The 20772-nt window shown below is 49.5% G+C and overlaps 2 protein-coding genes and 1 non-coding gene across 4 annotated transcripts; 1 reads left to right on the top strand and 2 right to left on the bottom strand.

The window, feature by feature from the left end:
- The first annotated feature begins 873 nt into the window (after nt 1-873).
- On the top strand, nt 874-5646 carry LOC114800341 (tripartite motif-containing protein 16-like protein). Of its 2 annotated transcripts, none has more exons than XM_028997553.1 (7): nt 874-1134; nt 1334-1666; nt 2544-2639; nt 2739-2939; nt 3019-3184; nt 3267-3353; nt 4718-5646. In XM_028997553.1, exons 2-7 carry the CDS (start codon nt 1337-1339, stop codon nt 5245-5247), a joined length of 1410 nt encoding a protein of 469 aa, XP_028853386.1. In that variant the 5' UTR covers nt 874-1134; nt 1334-1336; the 3' UTR covers nt 5248-5646. The 2 variants fall into 2 exon arrangements, with proteins under 2 accessions (XP_028853386.1, XP_028853389.1); XM_028997556.1 differs by having other exon boundaries at nt 1286-1666.
- LOC114800340 (sodium-dependent neutral amino acid transporter SLC6A17-like) lies at nt 5633-19888 on the bottom strand. The gene is made up of 12 exons (XM_028997552.1): nt 19443-19888; nt 15891-16329; nt 13951-14108; nt 12800-12926; nt 11200-11381; nt 10979-11089; nt 10186-10427; nt 9898-10090; nt 9130-9322; nt 8869-9028; nt 8590-8752; nt 5633-8076 (listed from the first exon to the last, which is right to left on the bottom strand). Exons 2-12 carry the CDS (start codon nt 16168-16170, stop codon nt 7708-7710), a joined length of 2178 nt encoding a protein of 725 aa, XP_028853385.1. The 5' UTR covers nt 16171-16329; nt 19443-19888; the 3' UTR covers nt 5633-7707.
- Nucleotides 8484-8556, bottom strand: trnar-ccu (transfer RNA arginine (anticodon CCU)). The gene has a single exon. It is a non-coding gene; the product is annotated as a tRNA-Arg (tRNA).
- Nucleotides 19889-20772: the final 884 nt, after the last annotated feature.

Genomic DNA, 20772 nt, shown 5'->3' with positions numbered 1-20772 from the left:
ACCGGAGACTTCTTAATGATGGAGGTGACGTATTACCCGTTCTTCACCAACAAAACAAGCCCTACCTAAAAAAGTATGAAAATATCAAATAACTGCTTATAAAATTTGGTATGAAACAGAAAACACCATGTCCCCGATAAGAATTCACAGCCTATAACATTTAAGAATGTTTAATGGTTTCATTTATATGAAACAATGTGAAATGTTATCACCATTATTATCATAATAAAATTATCATAATAAAAACGAAGCAGCAAACTTCGTGAAAATCAGTATTTGTGTCATTCTCAGAACAATTTGCCACAACCGTGCAGCTAATTTCATGAAGTAATTTTTGTTGTAAAAATCATCCAAATAAATTTTTTTCATGAAGATACCCAGTGGTGGCATAGCAGGTAAGGAAATGGACACGTAATCAGAAGGTTGTGGCCGAGGTGCCACTTAGGTCCCCTTGATGAAGGTACCGTCCCCACACACTGCTCCCCAGGCGCCCACTGCTCAACAAGGGTGATGGTTAAATACAGAGGACATGTTTCACTGTGTCACCGTGTGCTGTGCAGCAGTGTTTCACAATGACAATCTCTTCACTTTCACTTTTATGTTCTCCAAACACTGAATTACGGATGTAAATCGTTCTCTGTGTGTGTGTGTGAATAGAACTGCTGACTGTGAGTCACTTCATAAAGATGTCTGCTGAAGTGAAACATAAATATGAAAGTAAATGCAAAACGTTACCAAGACAACTGAGGCAGCAATGACAGCAGCACGTTACGTGCAGCCACACCCTATAACGCGCCTTATTAGCATGTGTATGTGTGTGTGCGTGTCTGTGCATGTGTGTGAGAGTGAGTGTGTGTGCGTGTTTGTGTGAGTGTGAGAGTGTATGTGTGAGAATGTTTGTGTGTGAGTATGTGTGCGTGTTGGTGTGAGTGTGTGTGAGAGTGTGTTTGTGTGAGTCTGTGTGTGTGTGTGTGCTGTCAGGAAACGAGACTGAGTGTGTTTTGAAGACGAAACTCGTCCTCTCCAGTTACGCAAGAGCATCTACCGCCTACAAAACCACTGCAGAGTGGAACCCAGGCTGCCAGTTCGCTCCTTTCTTCTCGGTCCTGCACAACTCCTTGTCTTTGTTGCCAGGTGAGTCTCCACGGTGTAGTAACAGAATAGTAACTTTGGAGTATTTTTTATTATAAGTCTGCTCTACTTTTTCAACTCGTGTAAATGTCTAAAAACTTATTTAATTGTTAATTTCGGATGATCAGTAACGACTAATGAGACACAAAAACAGACCGTTGTGTGTGTGTGTGTGTGTGTGTGTGTGTTTGCTCTCTAAAAGAACATGAAGACCAAAACCACCTCCATTGGAAACTACTCTGGTGATTGTGTGCGGACGCTTCCTGGGGACGAGCGCGGCTGCACCGTCTGCCAGATAATGGCGGACAGGCCCGTCACCCTCCAGTGTGGTCACCCCTTCTGTGAGGGCTGCTTCCACAAAGATCTCGCGCGGTCGGGCGCTTCCTGCCCCCGGTGCAGGAGCAGCTCCGAAGCCAGCGGCACCAGGGCGGCGGCGGTCGGCCCTGCACACCCGGCGAAGAGGCAGAGGCTGAGTAGCGGGGGTAGGACGAACGAGACTGGCCACGCTCTGGACGACGCCGACTTGGAGAGACTGGTATGTTCTGGTCATAATGATAGGACAGGAACTGAGATTGTTGGTGCAACCGGTGGTGGACGTGTAGACATTTACATTTACGGCATTTACCAGACGCCCTTATCCAGAGCCACTTACAATCAGTAGATACAGGGACAGTCCCCCCTGGACACACTCAGGGTTAAGTGTCTTGCTCAGGGACACCATGGTAGTAAGTGGGGTTTGAACCTGGTCTTCTGGTTCATAGGCAACATCTACCACCCTACATCCCCAAAAAAAAGTTTCACTCGAGTGAAAGTACGCTGATTCTTCATGGTTTTAATTTTTGGAACCGGGTTAAAAGACTGTAACTCTTCCCGCCAACAATCAGCGGACACAAATCCGAGCAGCGAAGAGTTCTGTCACCACGCAAAAGCTATGACTTTGCATGATGTTTTGGGAGATGTTTGACTTTGAAATGTAGTGAAATTTAAGTAAAATTGAAGTGACGTTTGCTTCATTTCTGTCCATGCTGGGTGTATTTTGAGTCGATCGGGCAACTTTACCAACACTGATATGACTTACGTTTGAAGGAACATGTTCAGAGGCGTCCAGGAGCTTGAAGGACGTGCTGCATGATGACATCATTATTTACGGCATTTACCAGACGCCCTTATCCAGAGTGACTTACAGTCTGTAGGTACAGGGACAGTCCCCCCCTGGAGACACTCAGGGTTAAGTGTCCTGATCAGGGACACGATGGTAGTAAGTGGGGTTTGAACCTGGTGTCTTCTGGTTCACAGGCGAGTGTGTTACCTGCTAGGCAACTACCACCACTGGTAGCATCTGAACTGTACAACATCATCATTAACCAGAAGAGAGACCACAGACCTTGTCATGATGTTCTGTACCTCCTCAGGATCAGCTCAGGGGATTGCTGAGGGAGTCGGAGAAGACGCTCCAGGAGAACCGCGAGGAGCAGAAACGAGTCAGAAGCACCATCGCCTCCGTGGAGGTGGGTGGAAATGTCCAAAGACGCAGGGACTGTAATGGGTGATGGTGTTGGTGGAGGTCCGGCGTAGCTGACACCACTTTCCTTGTGACGCCGCCCCAGCGCACCGCTGGAGACGTGGTGACGGAGAGCATGCGCGTCTTCGGCCAGCTGGAACATCTGGTGAAGGTCCGTCAGGACGCAGTGGTGAGCACCACCAACGGGCAGCTTTGTCAGTTAATGACAGAAGAGGCCGAAATCAAGAGAAGAAAGCTGAAAATGCAGCAGCTGCTCACCGTTACAAACCGGATCCAGTTTTTACAGGTGACTCGTCTTATTAGTGCTTATTAATTATTAGTTGTTATTAATTATGCGCATATTTTAAAAAATCTGCCTTTGACAGGACTGGGCCACAGTCACCTCCCCGCTGGAGTCGGGCGCGTCTTCCAGCCTCTCCACAGACCAAGCAGACCCGTTTTCGGACGTGAGGGACGCACTGTCCACGCTGGAGGAGAAGCTCAGAGCGTTTGGTGAAGAGCATCTCGGCGACGTTCCTCCACAGCACGAACGTGAGCTGCTCAGCGCGCACACGTTAACTCGCGCGTCGGGCGTTTCACGTGTTGAGTGACCTGTCCTGTTTTTCGGCCGCAGTCCCGTCTGGTGACAGCCCCTGTCCCGTGAGCTGCAGCGCCGTTCCACTGAGCCCCGAGTCTGTGAGGAGAGAAGACCTCCTGCGATGTGAGTTCCTCACTATCCACTTAAACGGGGCAGCGGTGGCCTAGCGGTTAAGGAAGCGCCCTGTGGTGGTAGCCTAGCGGGTTACAAACTCACCTGTGAACCAGAAGACCCAGGTTCAAACCCCACTTACCACCATCGTGTCCCTGAGCAAGACACTTAACCCTGAGTGTCTCCAGGGGGGGGGACTGTCCCTGTAACTACTGACTGTAAGTCGCTCTGGATAAAGGCGTCTGGTAAATGCTGTAAATGTAATCTTTACTTTACTTTACTGTACTGTACTTGTACTTATATGGTAGGTGGTAGTAGCCTAGTGGGTAACACACTCGCCTGTGAACCAGAAGACCCAGGTTCGAATCCCACTTACCACCATCGTGTCCCTGAGCAAGACACTTAACCCTAAATTGCTCCAGGGGGACTGTCCCTGTAACTACTGATTGTAAGTTGCTCTGGATAAGGGCGTCTGATAAATACTGTAAATGTAAATGTAAATGTTATAAGAGGAAGACACCAGCAATTCTCATTCGGTTTCTATACAGGGTGGGCCATTTATATGGATAAATAAAATGGGAATGGTTGGTGATATTAACGTCCTGTTTGTGGCACATTAGTATATGTGAGGGGGCAAACTTTTCAAGATGGCCATTTTGAAGTCGGCCATCTTGGATCCAACTTTTGTTTTTTTCAATAGGAAGAGGGTCATGTGACACATCAAACTTATTGTTAATTTCACAAGAAAAACAATGGTGTGCTTTTTTAATATAACTTTATTCTTTCATGAGTTATTTACAAGTTGCTGACCACTTATAAAATGTGTTCAATGTTATTAAGGTGTAGCCATATAAATGGCCCACCCTGTAGATTGTGAGTTACAAAACTAAGAGCCCTGATGAGGCCTAACTTTTCAGGAATAGAACATGCAGGGGATTGTTAGGTGCTAGAATATTTTCTTTTTTGTGAGTGTGGTGTGTGTTAGTGTTAGACTCGTTTGAAATACTTTTTGAACAAGTGGGTTTTCAAATGTTTCTTAAAGGTGGTAGTAGTCTCAGCTAGTGGAATGGAGCAGGCCAAGTTGTTCCACCAGCCAGGGACAACAAAGGAGACCAGAGTTGATTGGGATCGGAGACCCCATGAAGAGGGAATTTTTAGTCTTTAGAATTTTAATCAGAAGGTCCCCGGTTCGAATCCCGATCCGCCACTGAGCAAAGCATCGTCCCCACACACTGCTCCCCGGGCGCCTGTCATGGCTGCCCACTGCTCACTCAGGGTGATGGTTAAACACAGAGAAGGAATTTCCTTTGGGATTAATAAAGTATGACAATAATATATAAATAAGAGAAGAGGATTGTGGGACTCTTGTTTTTCAGACCGCCGCAGTCTAACTCTGGACCCCAACACGGCCCACAAATTCCTGTGGCTTTCGGACGATGAGAAGAAGGTGACCCGAGGGACAGTGGACCAGAGGCACCCCTATCACCAAAACCGGTTCAGCCACAGGAGCCAGGTGCTGTGCAGGGAGGGGCTGCAGGGCGACAGGTGCTACTGGGAGGTGGAGGTGCTGGGCGCCAAAGCCGAGATCAGCCTCACCTACGAGGGCATCAAAAGGACGGGGATCAGCAATGACTCCTCTTTCGGGGGGAACAAAATCTCCTGGTGCCTGGAAATGGACAACGGCAAATACAGCGTCTCCTACGGCGGCTCCAGCGAGCCTCTCATCCACAGCGTCTACCGGCTAACCATCGGCGTGTTCCTGGACTTCCACGCCGGCTTCCTGTCCTTCTACGCGGTGTCTCCGGACGACGTGGTGCTGCTCCGCCGGTTCTCCTCCGCCTTCAGAGAGCCTCTGTACGCGGGCTTCTGGCTGGGCCAGGACTGTAGCATCAGACTGGTGGAGTAGAACCTGCAAATGCATGTTTTGTTCAGAAATTCGAAAAAGAGCTTTTTAATACGTTCATATGCATTTCGTATGAAAATGAAAACATGAAATTTTTTCTCCATAGTGAGATTCTACTAGCAAAAAGTAATAAAGTCACGCTTGAAATACCATATTTTGCAGTTGCATATAGGTTTGCATGTTGCATGTTACTTTTACTTCCTTTTTAGCTTTTCCACCAGACTGACCAGGTCATGTTTTATGAGTGTTAAATAACGGAATAATCAGCATTAATTAACATCCATATGACCTACGCCATTTCGTCGCATCATTTCATTCTCCGTCGTTCTTTGTCAGTTTGTGTCGCTGGAATGTGGCTACGGGAACTTTTACAATAAACCAGACCAAAAAGCGTTGACCCTTTATTGATATTTTGGTGATATTCACATATTATCGTATATCATCTGAAATACTGTACAGTCACTGGAGATGATGGGCGGGGGCACTACAGAGTGGTCTCCCATTGGAACTGGGAGAGGAATCACCGGAAAACCAGTGTTAAGGTGACGCCCCAGTGGCTACAGATAATCTAAACATATTACACACACACACACACACACACACTCTCTCTCTCTCACACACACACACACACTAGAACACTTACAATGGCAGGAGACTACAGTACATATTGCTTTAGTGTGTAGGGAGAACGTAAAACTCTATTAGAGTCGGAGTGAGAAGGGGGGGGGCGTTCATATTTACATTCATCCGAGACAAATGGACGGAGGCGGGAGGTTCGAAAACCACAGGAGGACGTGAATGAAAGGTCCGAATGCCGGAACCAGGGACGGGCGGGCCGACGCATCACGGAAGCAGGCGGAACAGCGACTAAACCACACCCACCCCCTACGGGCGGGGACTGCCCACACAGGAACGTTCTGGATCTATACAGTGAGACGTTTATATACAGCACGCAGGGGGGGAATGTACACTAACATACATCACATCATGTACAATAGAAATATAGTCATCTTGTCAGGAACACCATGGCTTTTTTTTGTAACGTTGCGGTAAAAAAATAAAGAACAGAATCATCTTCGGAGCATGGAAACGTGCGGGAGCCACAGACGAGCTGCTCCAGTCGGGGCATGTTCATGTGCTGCTGTGCAGAATGGGACGTCCGTGTGTGTGCAGGGCGTGTTCCGTGCAACAACGTGCTTATCGACCCCCCCATTATCTAGTTCAACCCCTCACTCTGCACACGCTTGTGCTAAAAATGAAGCAGCGCCCCGTTTTGTGCTTCGCTTCAGTGTGAATCTGCTCCGACCTGCTGCCCTCCATGCAGAACTGACCCAGTTGTGCTCAAATTGTGCTGATTCCCATTATTACAAATCAGATTGTTGCTCTGCAACGTCGTCGTTTTTTTTAAAACCATCATCTGATAAGCAGCTTCATAAGAAACTCTCAGGACTGGCTGCAGAAGAGTATGAAGAGTATGAAGAGTATGAAGTATGAAGAGCCTCAAATATGAAACCTTGTTCAGTTTCGGTTTTTAAGGGTAAAAAAAGAAAGTGGCATAAATGAGTAGGCGTATGGAAACCTTGGACTGGTGGCGAATTGAAAGTGAGAGTGAAGCGATTGTCATGGTGAAACGCTGCAGCCCAGCACACGGTGACACGGTGATTTGGCATCGAGACTGAGAGTCTGGCCGAGTTTACGTAATACCCGCTGTAGTGAAACGTATGAAATTAGGCCACTTTACACGATCAAAGACAGATATCTGATGCTGTTTAGCAGCAGTCTAGTCGCCCGGGGCGATAAAACATCGTCTAGTGAGTATGAACATTCGTATTGTCATCGTCGTGAACACGGTGAGTAGGGTGGTGTTGTACATCACGGTCGGGTGTAATTACATGATCCAGAACGATTAATGCGATTAATGATAATCGTAGCAAATCTGAACTCTAGCATAACGAGATAAATATTTTTTAAAGCGTACCCACCGGGCCTACCTTCTACAGACATTTTTCAGTACAAACGCCATCATCATCATCAGTGTGTTAAGGAATATCATTTGTATTTTGGACCCCACTGTAAAAATGGCCTACATTTTCAAGATCTAAGCACGAAATGGACATCCATTAAAGAACCTGGCCATGACCGCCGCCATGGCCAGGTTCTCACCACTAGACGGCGCTCTACATCTATCTACCGTACGGTGTAGGAGCTCGGGCCCCACTGAAGGCCACTTCCTGGTGGCTTTCCGGGCAGCTGGGAACCGGGTGAAGCGGTGAATTGGAGTTGTCTGGTGCTTCTCTGACGGTGTTAGGAAGGAAGGTAGATACGTTTTTTTGGTGGCTGCGTTGTATACTGTGCTACAGCCCACCCTACAGTTCCCTAAGTGGCGTGAAATGGGGAAACAGGGAAAACGGTGGCGAGGTGGATCCACTGAAGAGGGCGGGCGGAGCGGGGGGGGGGCGGAGCTCAGTCCGACTCCGGGGTGGCGGCCGTCTGGTAGCCAGTCCCATAGCAGCTGTTCGGGGAGAGGGTGTTGGGGTTGGCGTTGGCGGTCACCGGGCCCAGGTACGCGCGCTGAGGCGGCCGGGGGGCCGGGGTCTCGCCGGGCGGGTTCTTCCCGAGGATGAAGCGCGCCTCGTCCTGCTCCTCCAGGTTGGACATGTCCTTCATCATGCAGCCCTTGCGGTAGGAGACTGAGAGCTTGTTGGAGCCGTCGGACAGAAGGTTAAAGTGGCGGGCGATGAAGACCAGGGGGAGGGGCAGCATCGCCACAACGATGAGGGCGAAGCACATGGCCAGCGCCCACGGAGGGTAGCTCTGGAAACGTTCCTGGGCCTGGTGACAACAGCAAAGGACACAGAGAAGGAAAAAGATCACAACTAGAAGGAGCTGTGGGTGGTAGTAGCCTAGTGGGTAACACACTCGCCTATGAACCAGAAGACCCGGGTTCGAATCCCACTTACTACCATTGTGTCCCTGAGCAAGACACTTAACCCTAAGTTGCTCCATGGAGACTGTCCCTGTAACTACTGATAGTAAGTCGCTCTGGATAAGGGCGCCTGGTAACTACTGTAAATGTAAATGTACTCCTGTACTTCTACATCACTTCCTGCTCCCCCTGCTCTTCTCCAAATAGCACTTTTAAAAAGAAGATATCGTTTTTTGATATCGGGATTTGAACCGGCAACCTTCTGATTACGGGGCCGCTTCCTTAACCGCTAGGCCACCACTGCCCCACTCATCACCCTAGACTGGACTCAAACCAACAATCCCTGGCTTAGGAGGCCAGTGCCTTATCCATTAGGCCACTAGGGCTTGGTGGACCTCACGCTCTCTGACAACACTCACCACCTCCTGAACCCAGGCGTTGTACCCTGGCGGGCTGATGGCCATCTCGATAACCGTGGCGGAGATGAGGATGAGGAGGCAGAATGGGGACACGTACTTCCACAGGTAGAAGTAAATGCGGTACGGCCTGAAGCCCAGCATGTCTTCAAGGTCCTGCATGAACCTGAGATGCATACACACACAAACAAACATGTATCATACATATTCATAACATGAGCATACATTCCACAAAGTTAAACCCCAGACAGCCATGGGGAAAGTTGAGATATCTCATCGCACCTTTTGGTTCCATAGATCCAGGCTACAGAGACGTTCTCCAGGATGACCACAATGGTGAGGGGTAGTCCAGCGGAGTAGTCATCAAACATGGTGACAAAGTAGTTCCCAGAGCGCTGCACGAACAGCAGGCCACAGAAGAATGCGATGATGCAGCAGCCAACTGGTGGACAGAAGACAGAACCACAGCAGAGCAGCTCAGCAGGAGCAGCAAAAAAAAAAAAAAAACACCTCAACGTCCAAAATGCTCAGCTGTCCACTCACCGGTCAGCACCTCCTTGCGGATCTTGAACGTGTCAAGGATGGGCGTGGTGATGCCCGTCATGGTGCCAATCATGCTGCCCAGACCCAGGTTGATGAGCATGAAGAAGAACATGACCGACCAAAACGGTGAGGCGGGGAAATGGGTCATGGCTTCGGTGAAGGCGATGAAGGCCAGACCGGTGCCCTGGACCGCCTGCAGGGAAACCAAGATCAACAGAAACGGCAGAGGCGTGAACCTTCACTGCTCTCACGACCCATTTCTGCCCAAATCCCGTTAAAGACGCGTTCAGAGGGCATTCGATTTGAACGTCGCCGCCGCTGTCAGAACATCACCAAGCAGCGTCATTATGATGTCATCAATTATGTTCGGCCATCGATAATGAGGCTAATCCACCATGGGAGTTATACACATCACTGACAATCATGTTTCATAATTGGGAGCAGCGGTGGCCTTGTGGTTAAGGTTCGAATCCCGATCCGCCAAGGTGCCACTGAGCAAAGCACCGTCCCCACACACTGCTCCCCGGGCGCCTGTCATGGCTGCCCACTGCTCACTCAGGGTGATGGGTTAAATGCAGAGGACAAATTTCACTGTGTCACCGTGTGCTGTGCTGCTGTGACAATCACTTTTTTTTTTTTCTTAACCAGATTTAGAACGTGCGCTTCCGTATCCTCGAAACAATCACATCAGCTGACAGTCGACGGAGAGCCATCGCTCGTGCATTATCTGTCTGTGCTGTTCACCTGGACAAGCATCTGCCGTCTCACCTTGTTGAGTTCGTCCTCTAGAAGGCACGGCTCCAGCCCCAGCTGGGCGAAGGCGCCCTCCTTCACCGTCTTAATGACCCCGTACATCTCGGCGTAGTCTGTGGTGGACAGGTGGGAGAAGTTCACGTGCGGGGGGACGAGGTCGTGGCTCAGGACGTTGGAGTTCAGGTAGCCAAGGATTTTCTCCGCATTCCTGCGTGGGTCACAATGCATCATGGGACCACTGAACCAAACGTCTGTGGAGCCATTTGGCGTAAAACGAGTGTGCGCCCGTCTGTTCAAACTCACTCGATCACACACTTCTCGTTCATTATGTTGGCCTTGAAGCCGAGCACGGCAAACACCACCAGCGTGGCCAGCACCGAGGTGACGAAGTTGATGAAGGACACCAGCACGGCGTCGAAGTGGCAGTTGTTGTCCTGCTTGTTGTAGCTGGAGAAGGCGATGACCCCGCCAAAGCCCAGGCCCAGCGCGAAGAACACCTGAGTGGCCGCCTCCCGCCACACCTGGGGCTCCAGCATGATCTCCAGCTGTGGAGGCCAGAGCAAAGACACTAGTGCACAGAGGATGGGACAGATGGCAGGTGGCGTGGTCTTTTCGTTGTTGACATTCATTAATATTGCACATGAGGGTCGTGGTCTGTTTTTAAGGAAGCAGCATTAGTAAACCTGGCTAAAGTTTTTTTTTTTTTTTTTTTTTTTTTTTTTTTTATCAGACGCCCTTATCCAGAGCGACTTACAATCAGTATTACAGGGACAGTCTTACAATCAGTATTACAGGGACAGTCTCCCTGGAGCAATTTAGGGTTAAGTGTCTTGCTCAGGGACACAATGGTAGTAAGTGGGATTCGAACCCGGGTCTTCTGGTTCATAGGCGAGTGTGTTACCCACTAGGCTACTACCACCCTACCACCAAAGTTTCTTCTAAAGTAAGAATAATTATTAATATAGAATGCTGTCTGATCTCACTTTCAATTCATCATGCCACTTGGACCCGAGCTGAAGGTGCTCCCGCATGAAGACGTGGCCCGGCGTTAACGTTAACATGGTAAAAAACCTCGTCGGATGCACTTCTCGCCCACCTTGGGTGTGAACATGTGGGCGACGCCGTCCAGGGCTCCCCGGAGGAAGATGCCCCTCACCAGGAAACACAGCAGCACCACGTACGGGAACAGCGAGCTGAAGTACATCACCTAAGCGAGCAGAACTCAGCGTCGGGACTTCCAAAAAAAAAAACAACCTCGACTTTTGAGGACGTGAAGCATGTCCGATATTCTGAGATATCGTGATGCAATTCTGTCACCTTCCCAGACGACTGGATGCCCTTGATGACGGCCATGCAGACGATGATCCAGGCCACCAGCAGGGAGACGGTCATCTTCCAGTTCAGGCCCCCGCTCTCAGCGATGGTGCTGGTGATGTTGAGGGTCTCTCGGTACCAGAAGTAGGTGGTGGCGGAGCTCTTCTCACACTCCGGCTCCACCACTGCGCCCACGAGGCGGGAAGGCGACAGACGGAGAAGGAAGGTGCAGAGCGGTGGAAAAGAAGAGAGAAATTTTCACTTTTAAATATCTGAGAAGAAAACCCTTTATTTATTCGTTTTTGTTTCATCAGGACCAAGAGAAAGAAGAAAAAGCGAAAGCGCCAACTACGATCAGCAAGGTTGCTGGGGTTTAGTATGCAGAGGAGACGCTCGTCCTCCGGCCGTGTCACCTTGGGAGGAGATACGTGCGGCTGGCATAGATATTCATAACCCACATAGGGCAGTTTTTGCATTACTGCGTCCTCCTGTGGGCAGGGTGGTCCTTCAAACTACCAACCATCTACGCGCTCGCATATCTCTGCACATCTGGACACAGCCTGGGCACGCCCCCACTGCCGAGGGAAAAGCTATGACAAGATTATCTTTTAAATCCACGGAGGTTGGGAAAGGGGATCATGTCAGAGGAAAACCGGGGCCACCGAACATCTAAATATCAAATAGATATCCCGATCCACCAAGGTGCCACTGAGCACAGTCCCCACACACTGCTCCCCGGGCGCCTGTCATGGCTGCCCACTGCTCACCAAGGGTGATGGGTTAAATGCAGAGGACAAATTTCACTGTGTGCTGTGCTGCTGTGTATCACAAGCGACAATCACTTCACTTATTTATTTATTTTTCTCAGCAGATGCGGTTGTGTCACTGGCTGAAAATGCAACTGATCGCTGCATTTCAGCAGATTCACACCGTCACTTTGGCAGGCTGATCATGTCCCAAACACAAGTTTCAGCATCGTTTTACTCCGATATAAGTAAAGGCAATGTAGAGTCATGCAAGAAATGCATGACGAAATGAACAGAATTAGCACTAATGATGGTCTTGTCCAGTGTTACAGGGCTACAGGGGAAAATATGTAAAAAAAATCCACTGAGCTATAAAAAAACATTAACATTCATCCTATTTGACAATGAAATATGCAAAGCACACTGGAAATATGTGTCACATTGAAACAAGCGTATGGTCTCTTTAAGTGAAACAGAATGGAGCACTCAGCTCACGTCTGTTCTGACCAGTGGACTGATATCTCAGGACATTAGTGAAAGTGAAGTGATTGTCACTGTGAAACACTGCAGCAGAGCACACGGTGCACACAGTGAAATTTGTCATCTGCATTTCACCCATCACCCTTGGTGAGCAGTGGGCAGCTATGACAGGCGCCCGGAGAGCAGTGTGTGGGGACGGTGATTTGCTCAGTGGGACATCAGTGGTACCTTGTCGGCTTGGGACTCGAACCGGCAACGGGGCCACTTCCTTAAATGCTAGTCCACTAAATGCTGACCCTCAATTATTGATTGACAGCCGCCCATAGTCCTTTACTGGGAACCAAATATCCCATCCGTTAATGTCGATCCTTTCTCACCAGCCTGAGTTCCATTCCTCCTGATTGGACAGTCGCTCCACGGCAGCGGGTGCTGGAAGGACTGGAAGAAGTAGAAGATGCTCCAGCCAATGATGACGTTGTAGTAGAGTCCCACAAAGCCACACACCTGCAGAGAACTGGGGAGTGTTAGAGAAACCTAGTTCATCTTTTCGGTAGCTGATCACACGCTCGGGGGGCTTTTTCGCGCCGCTGGATCCTTCCGTTTCTGTAGGCAACCAGGAGCCCGCATGTCAGGGGAGCTCCAGCTAAACAAGGTCGGCCTTCCCATGAATTATTGAAGCCCGCCTCTTTGCGAGGATTCTTGAGACATCGAGTGTGATGTATTTATAGGCCGCCCGCCCGCCCGCCCCCCACCGCTGCTGTATTATCCTGCAATACTCTGCACCATCCCCTACGCCCAACTCTACATGGTGCCACGGCCAAAAAAACGGAATAAGAACCGAATCCCTGCTTTTGTCAGATTCCCTTCCGATGCTCGGAACGTCACATGGAAGTGATGGATGTCAAGCCCACAGAGACACACTGCCCGTGATTCTGGGCTATAGAAAAATCAATTTCTGTTATCGATGCATTTTGGGACCATTCGCTGTTTCACCAGACGTCACAGAGATGAAAATTCATCAGTGCATAGCAGCTGTAGCGAGCAGTTAGCATGTCAATCACAGATATTACATACTTCTTTCTGAAAGGCTGTTAAATGGAATTATGTTGTGCAGGTCATGCATCACTATGGCGCCCTGTGACCATAAAATAAATAGAATTCAGTGAGTTTCAATCTGACAGCAAATCTATTCCAGATTTGACCTGGTTCAGTCACAAGCTCGGACCGTAGACGGTCGCCCCTAAATCCCGGCTTATTCATAGTGTCTCCCTGTTTGCCCTTCGCTGTGATAAAAAGCGTAGGGGTTGACCAGGCCATCCTCTGGTCAGTATCGCGGGGTCACTGTCACTTTCCGTCAAACGACATTGGCTGGCACACACACATCGGCACTAAAAATAACGCACGGAGCGCATTACGTCAATCAGGCTCAGTTCGGTCCACCAATCACACAACAGACGGCCAGTAGAAATGATGCATGGACTCACGTCGTATTGGAATATATTGATTGGGTGGGACCATGTACGCTCACCATCAGACTGGAGACGCCCACGCCCCCCAGGTGTGGGCAGACGTAGTTCCACACCCCGATGCTGCCACGGCGAATTTTCTGCCCCACGGCCAGCTCCAGGAAGAAGAGGGGGATGCCGATGAGCAGGAGGAGGATCAGGTAGGGCACCAGGTAGGCACCTGAAAAAGTGAAAAAAAAATCAATCATTTTATGAGCATAATAACAATAAACGGGTACATTTTACATGTCGCATCGTTCCTTTTAGGTCTGATTCTGTGGGATATTATACGTAATGCATGCTTTAATGTTTAATTACATTTATGTTTCTTGTTTGTGACTTTTATAGCGTTTTTTTTCGCTCTGTTTCATCTCGCTTTAAAATACTCTCTAGAGGAGGCTGTGTGATGTGACTTCTTCCCTTTCACGGTAATGAGGTGAGCAGGAAGGTTTGGGGTTTCGTGTCTGTGGGTCACGGCGCCATGTTCCCGTCCACTGAGCTGCATGCCTCTAAAACATTTACGGTAATTGAGTTTCTCTCCCGAAGCAGACCGGGGCAGGCTGGGAAAACGGATGATGCCGACGCCTCCACTGACGGAAATTTCTCCGTCCAAATCGGCACTGTGCAAAAAGTCTCAGGAAAAACAAACCCACTCTTTGTCTCAGGCAATTTCACAAAAAATAACCCAGTATCAAACATGGATCATTCCTTATTCTCGTAACACACTGACGTAATGAGTGCAGAGAAAGTGACTCTGTTCTCTGAGCAGCAATAGCAGGAGTTGGGGGAGACCAACCACCGGTTCTTCTAGCATTTATATTTACAGCATTTACCAGACGTCCTTATCCAGAGCGACTTACAGTCAGTAGTTACAGGGACAGTCCCCCCCTGGAGACACTCAGGGTTAAGGGTCCTGCTCAGGGAGACGATGGTAGTGAGTGGGGTTTGAACCTGGGACTTCTACATCCCAACATGAACGTTACCGACACTTTCACGTCTTTACTGTTGTGAAGTTTCACTTCAGACCAAACATTTTGCACAGTGCTGTACTGCGTGATATCTGATTTTTCAATATAATATTCCCTGTTTCACGCGGCCTTGAGAGTGCTGAGGGTGTCATCGTGTATGTCAGAGGGACTCACTGGATGGGACTTCAATACCAGGACAGATGACGGAAGGACATAAAGTGAGTGAGAAAAAATCCGGACGAGAAAAACGACATTAAAAATGTCCAGACGAGGTGAGAATCCAGCGCCAGGACTCTCCCCCCTGACAAACGCGGCGCCCCTCCGGCCGGTTCCGATCAATCGGCGGTGCGCTGAGCCGCGGCTGCGGCCGCCTTTAAGCGCTGATATATGGCGCGTTCGCCGGAGGCGAGGAAGCGGCGCGGCCCTGCGAGTGATAAGGGCCCACGCCACCCCGGCCCCATTTAATCCCGTCTCACTTGCTGTCAGGAGGCAAATTAGCGCCTGAAGGACGGCCTTGTTCCCCTCCGTCCCACAATAGGGGCCGTAAATCATCGGCCGTTGGCGTTAAATGCCGTGTACGGTGCTGTCTGCGCGGCAGAGGCCGTTCGCAGAGAAGAATAAAGCCATCAGAGAAAAGCGCAGGAGGAGCCACGGAGCCGGAAAAAAGGCCAGCTTGATGTTTGATGACAGATCGAGTGTTGAACTGTCATCATCCAACTTCGTTAGGTGATCAGACCCGGCCCGGTGTATGGCGGCCCGAGCGTTAGTGACCCTCATCGATCGCCCTTGCCAGTAATCAGATCCGGACCTGCACTACACACTTAGCAGACTTTTAATTCTAGTCGGCTGACGAACGTGCCGAGTCCTGCTGGAGAGAAACTGGAGCACCGACTGGTTGGGTGGGAGTAGTCAGGAAACCAGGATATATTTTTTATTTTCTGAATATGAAAGTGGAAGTGAAGTGATTGTCAGAAACACCACACACACAGACTCACCTCCGCCGTTCTTCTGACACAGGTACGGGAATCGCCACACGTTGCCCAGTCCCACGGAGAAGCCCACCTGGGCCAGGATGTACTCCAACTTGCTGTTCCATGCGGGTCGCCCGTCGTCAGGGCTCTCCACCGGGACCTTCTGCCCCGGGACTCCTCCCACATTCAGGGAGCTGCTCTTGTAGTCCAGGGGCTCCTCGTGGGCCAGGAGGTCGGCCACAGACTCGGTGACCACGTGCTCATGGCTCTGCTCGTGCTGTGTGACCTTGCTGTTCTTAGGCATGAGGGACACCGAGGGTGGGGGGAATTTGGGAGGGACAAAGGGGACGGTGACTCAGGGTGACAGAAAGAAGGAGAGAGAGAAAGAGAAGAAGAAAGAAAGGCTGGATGTGTATAATGGCGAATCTGAATGGGTGACAACGTCCAGATTTGGTATCAGGGCCTGTGGAAGAGAAGATTTTACAATTGTGTTGACAATTGTAAATATAAAACTAATTAATTTTCATTTCATGTCCGCAAATATTTCTACAATCTGGCAACACTGAAGGCCAGTTGTATTTGGCGCCATCTACTGGTATGACCTTTTTTTTAGGTCCTGAATGTGAGACACCGGCAACATTATAGATTTATCTGTCATGGACGCTGAGCTCGCCGAGGGGTGCGCAGACCCCCCAGAGAAACAGATGAAGACCGGGTCGGCGGACATCTTGAATGGGGCTTGCTTGAATGTTGCTGCTAAGCCTTCCTTGAGAAAACCTTCTGACTGACCAAGATACTGCGACAGTATCTTATAGTTGGATCAGCGTGGTAATAATAATTTATATTCCTCAGAACAATCAATTCATTTCTGCCGGTGCGGCACCCACCGACACCGAAGACTTATGGCTGCTTTTATGGCCCCAGGCCTGGGGGAAAAGGGTAAAAATTATTTTTCTTCTATACTATTCTGAAACATTCCATTCATGGTCAAAACTAAACACTGAATAACACTGGTTCTACTGTGGAAAGCGTGTTGCACAAAAACTACTGCAAGTTACAGATGATTAATTAGTGACATTTCATTACCTCATTATAAACGGGTCATGATTTATATGGTATTTGCCAAAGAAAGGCTGTAAAGTGTAAGTTCCTGAATGGAATTTGGCACGTTCCTCATACCAATCTAGACCCTAAATAACACCTCCGTCTCCGGTTCACTGACATAATTACCTTCGGCTATTTTGCGCTTAGTCAGGCCTGTAATGGGATCCGAGGATCTCGAGTAGAGTGCAGACTCCGCCCATCTCCACATCACTTATTTATGCAAATTCTCTACAGATAAAACTTATTAATTCGTTCATTTTTAATGACACAAATGCTGATGTTTATAATGCTGGTAAAATAAAATCAAATAAAATACTGAACCCTGGGACGACAACAGAAAAATGTCCAGTTCCTGATCTAATCTGAAATATTCCCTCAATATTGCACATTATCATGGTTCATCTTCCCACTCCTTCCTTTTTTTTTTGGTAATCCCATAATCCCCTGAATCCCGGCAACAGCGGCATCTCCCCTCTTCACCGCAGCGTTTGGTTCAGCCCAAAGACAGAGTTCTGCGTAAAGTGCAGTCAATCATGTGCTCCTCATCTCTCCTCCAGCCCATCAGTTTTTTTATAGACTGCATGGCATGTCCTCCACTAACGGAGAGCGAAGGTAAATCGCGGAGCAGCAGACAGGAAGGGCTGTCTGGCCCTGGTCCACCACGTCTCTGTTGAGGTCAGACACCCCAATGCACTCTCCACAGTTATATTATCAGACGGCACATTTAAATGATACGATTAGATACAAATAAAGTGTAAAAAAACTGTTTAGGTTTACACGGACCCAACAAGGATTACTCCTTTATTACAACTTTGAAGTAGAAGTGAAGTGACAGTTGTTGACTCTGTATTTAACCCGTCACCCTTGGTGAGCAGTGGGCGGCCATGACAGGCGCCCGGGGAGCAGCGTGCGGGGAGGGTGCCTTCATCAAGGGGACCTCAGTGGCACCACGGCGTTTCAGGATTCGAACCCGCGGCCATCCGATCGCGGGTCCGCTTCCATACATGCTAGGCCACGACTGCCCAAAATTGGACAGCTCTCCAATTTAGCGGCTTTTTTCCTTTTTTCCGAACGCTGTACCTTCTGCACTGTACCCTAAACACACATTTCTGATGATTGATATAACTAAAACCAGCATGAAAAAAAACAACAAAACAGCCAGCTCCAAACTGGCCGTCTGATTGGCTGAAAGGACTCCTGTTAGTGACATCGATCCTCTGCCGTGGCATCTGTCCACCTCGTCACACTATTCAGTCACAATAGGTCACATGACCAATAGCAGCTGGATCGGAGACAAACTAGTGCTTCACAGAAGATCGAGCTGAAGTTTCGCACTACTTGACAAATGTGAAGAGGTGGACTGGTGACATCAACTCCGTCATGGATCGTCTGCAGATGGCCTGGTTCTGAATTTAATGCTGACGCGAGGGTTGTAGGATGCTCCCACAAAGCCTTTTCTTGAACTATTTAAAAATGATTTTGCAGGTCCAGGCCCGTCTCTTGTCATTCATGGCTTCATCCTGTCTGGTTGCTAGGAGACGCCGCCGGTAAAACTCTCACTCCGAACTGTTTGCGCTGTCTGGCGGCCACCGATGTTGTAACGGCAGCACCGAGCCACGCCTTCGACTTCCGACTAATTCCGACCATCAGATGCTCCTCTGCTTATACCAACGTTTGCTTTAGTGGAGGTCACACTGGACATTTATTGGACGTATAATCTCACTCTCTTGCCCAGATCGACCTTTATAACCGTGTACGGTGCCTTTACTAACGCAGTGAAACGCATGCAACGTGACCAGTTCTCATCACCAACCACTGTTCTTCTGGTCTAGAGCCTTGGAGAGAAAATGCACACATACATCTAATGGCCAATAAACAGTCTATGGGATCCAATAAAAACTCCATCAGTAGCTGTTACCCAATAAGAAATGTATGTTCCATATGATGTATGTTCTATCAATGATATTGATTATCTGCCCAACTGCAGGGGATTTTAATACGACCGTGAGCATGAGAAGATGCTGAATTGAGTCTGAACTCCAGGTCCTGGTAGAAGCATCCGTCTGCTGTGGCTGCACCCTCCATCATATCCTGCACACACGACTTACCAGGTAAACGTGATCATGACAACATCATCAAATGGCCGTAACCGCCACGGTGATTTATACAGACACGGCCTGGGGCTTCATAACTTCCACACCTTAACGCTCATTATCACGCCCAGCTTCCTCAACGCAACAGAATCCGAGGTCCTGGTCACATGACAGGAGCCGCAGCTCAGCATCAGCACCAGCATCCCTCACCATGCGTACCACCGGACCTCCAGACGGAGCACTCAAGGTCACGTAACCCCGAAATAACACGGTGCGTCTCCATCACAGCAAACTCACTCCACTTTCCACCCTTTTAACGCTGCGACCCTTCACCAACTGTGCATCATAATTCGTCCACGTCCGTTATAATGAAACTCACCCCCGGTGGCAGGCGGGTCGGAGGAGGGATGAGAACGGATCCAGTTTCCTCCCGGTCGGTCCAATAAACAAACGGAATGAAATGAAAAAAATCCCCCCGTTTTGAATGGGAGCGGGATGGCGCTGCGGGCGGATGCCGTCTCGGTTCTTTTCTTTTCTTTTTCTGTCTCCGTTAACTCGCAGCCTGGTGAAAGTTGCTCCGGTCTCCCGGTCTCGGTAAGGGGAGGGGCGCGCACGTCCGGCACGACGGTACCTGACGCACGACCGCGTCACGGCCCTTTCAGACGCGCGTTTCGACGTCCCGCCCACTTTCCGCATCATAAAACCAACTATTAAAAAATGGTGAATGGACGCGGCGCTGCAGACGGGATCGCGTCACGGCGCACAAACGTAACTTGGCGCAGCAGGATTATTGCAAAAGGCCCGTTCGTGTCTGTTGGGCTCCGTTAACAGGTGGCGCATGCGCAGTGGGTCCGCCGGCGGCCGACGACACCTCCATCGTCGCCGCGTCGCCGGCCGTCATTCGCGTTGGACGACATGGATTTCTCGCCCCTCCCCCCTCTCCATCTCTATCAGAGACACCCGTCATCTTCTCACTTCTCGGAGTGAGAATTTGACGGGGTTTATACAATGATGATCCATCACTCGTGAGCATGAATAAGACATTATGACATTTTGCTGTTACATTGCATCCGTTCCGCATCTTTGGGGTGCTGGACGGTGGAGCTGCAGTGCCCCGTCGCAATACATTCGCACCCAGCGTCCTGCCTGGGACCCGTTGCCAGAGCAACACGGACATCTTGTGACGGTCCTCATCTCCACGTCTTCCCAGCTCTCCAGCCTTAGTTCAGATGCCACTCTGGGTCCTCTTTGATGCCCAGTTTTTGGGAAGGTTTTCAGGATTTGTCACTGGTGCCCAACATTGAAGCCGAATTGACCGCGCTCGCTACATTGAACATCGGATTAATGGGAAAGCAGGCGATCTGAGAAAGCGACAGGACCGTTGGACTATGTCGATTCAATAGCTCCTTATAGAGTGGAAGGACCGTAGAACAACCTTTCTGGCCATAATTCAATGTGAAATCAATAACTGCTGTCTGGGTTGCAACTTCATGGTTTCTGCCGAAGGACATCTTGTTCAGATGGGGTCTTGCTGTAGAACCCGGACCTCCGGGAGTCTACACATCCCCCCTATAAGGTCTTTCTCGCCTTTTTCCATCTGGCAAGGGCCTTCAGGACCCCGGGTTGCCATAGGAACCTCGAAGGTCAAGATGTAAATTTGATATGAAACCTGCGAAGTGTCTGGCTCCTGCGTGGAATCGGAACTCGTG

This window comes from Denticeps clupeoides, chromosome 12 (assembly GCF_900700375.1).
Source record: "Denticeps clupeoides chromosome 12, fDenClu1.1, whole genome shotgun sequence".
Taxonomy (NCBI): domain Eukaryota; kingdom Metazoa; phylum Chordata; class Actinopteri; order Clupeiformes; family Denticipitidae; genus Denticeps; species Denticeps clupeoides.
Note: the sequence above shows the minus strand (reverse complement) of the source record. Positions and strands in the feature narration are given on the sequence as shown.

Coding starts and splice junctions, on each gene's coding strand:
- LOC114800341 (XM_028997553.1), top strand. CDS start 1,337: ATGAAGACCAAAACCACCTCCATTGGAAACTACTCTGGTGATTGTGTG. Junction 2,940..3,018: donor ACCGGATCCAGTTTTTACAG/GTGACTCGTCTT, acceptor TGCCTTTGACAG/GACTGGGCCACAGTCACCTC. Junction 3,354..4,717: donor GAGAGAAGACCTCCTGCGAT/GTGAGTTCCTCA, acceptor CTTGTTTTTCAG/ACCGCCGCAGTCTAACTCTG.
- LOC114800340 (XM_028997552.1), bottom strand. CDS start 16,170: ATGCCTAAGAACAGCAAGGTCACACAGCACGAGCAGAGCCATGAGCAC. Junction 9,323..9,897: donor TAGAGGACGAACTCAACAAG/GTGAGACGGCAG, acceptor GTTTCCCTGCAG/GCGGTCCAGGGCACCGGTCT. Junction 8,077..8,589: donor ACGCCTGGGTTCAGGAGGTG/GTGAGTGTTGTC, acceptor TGTTGTCACCAG/GCCCAGGAACGTTTCCAGAG.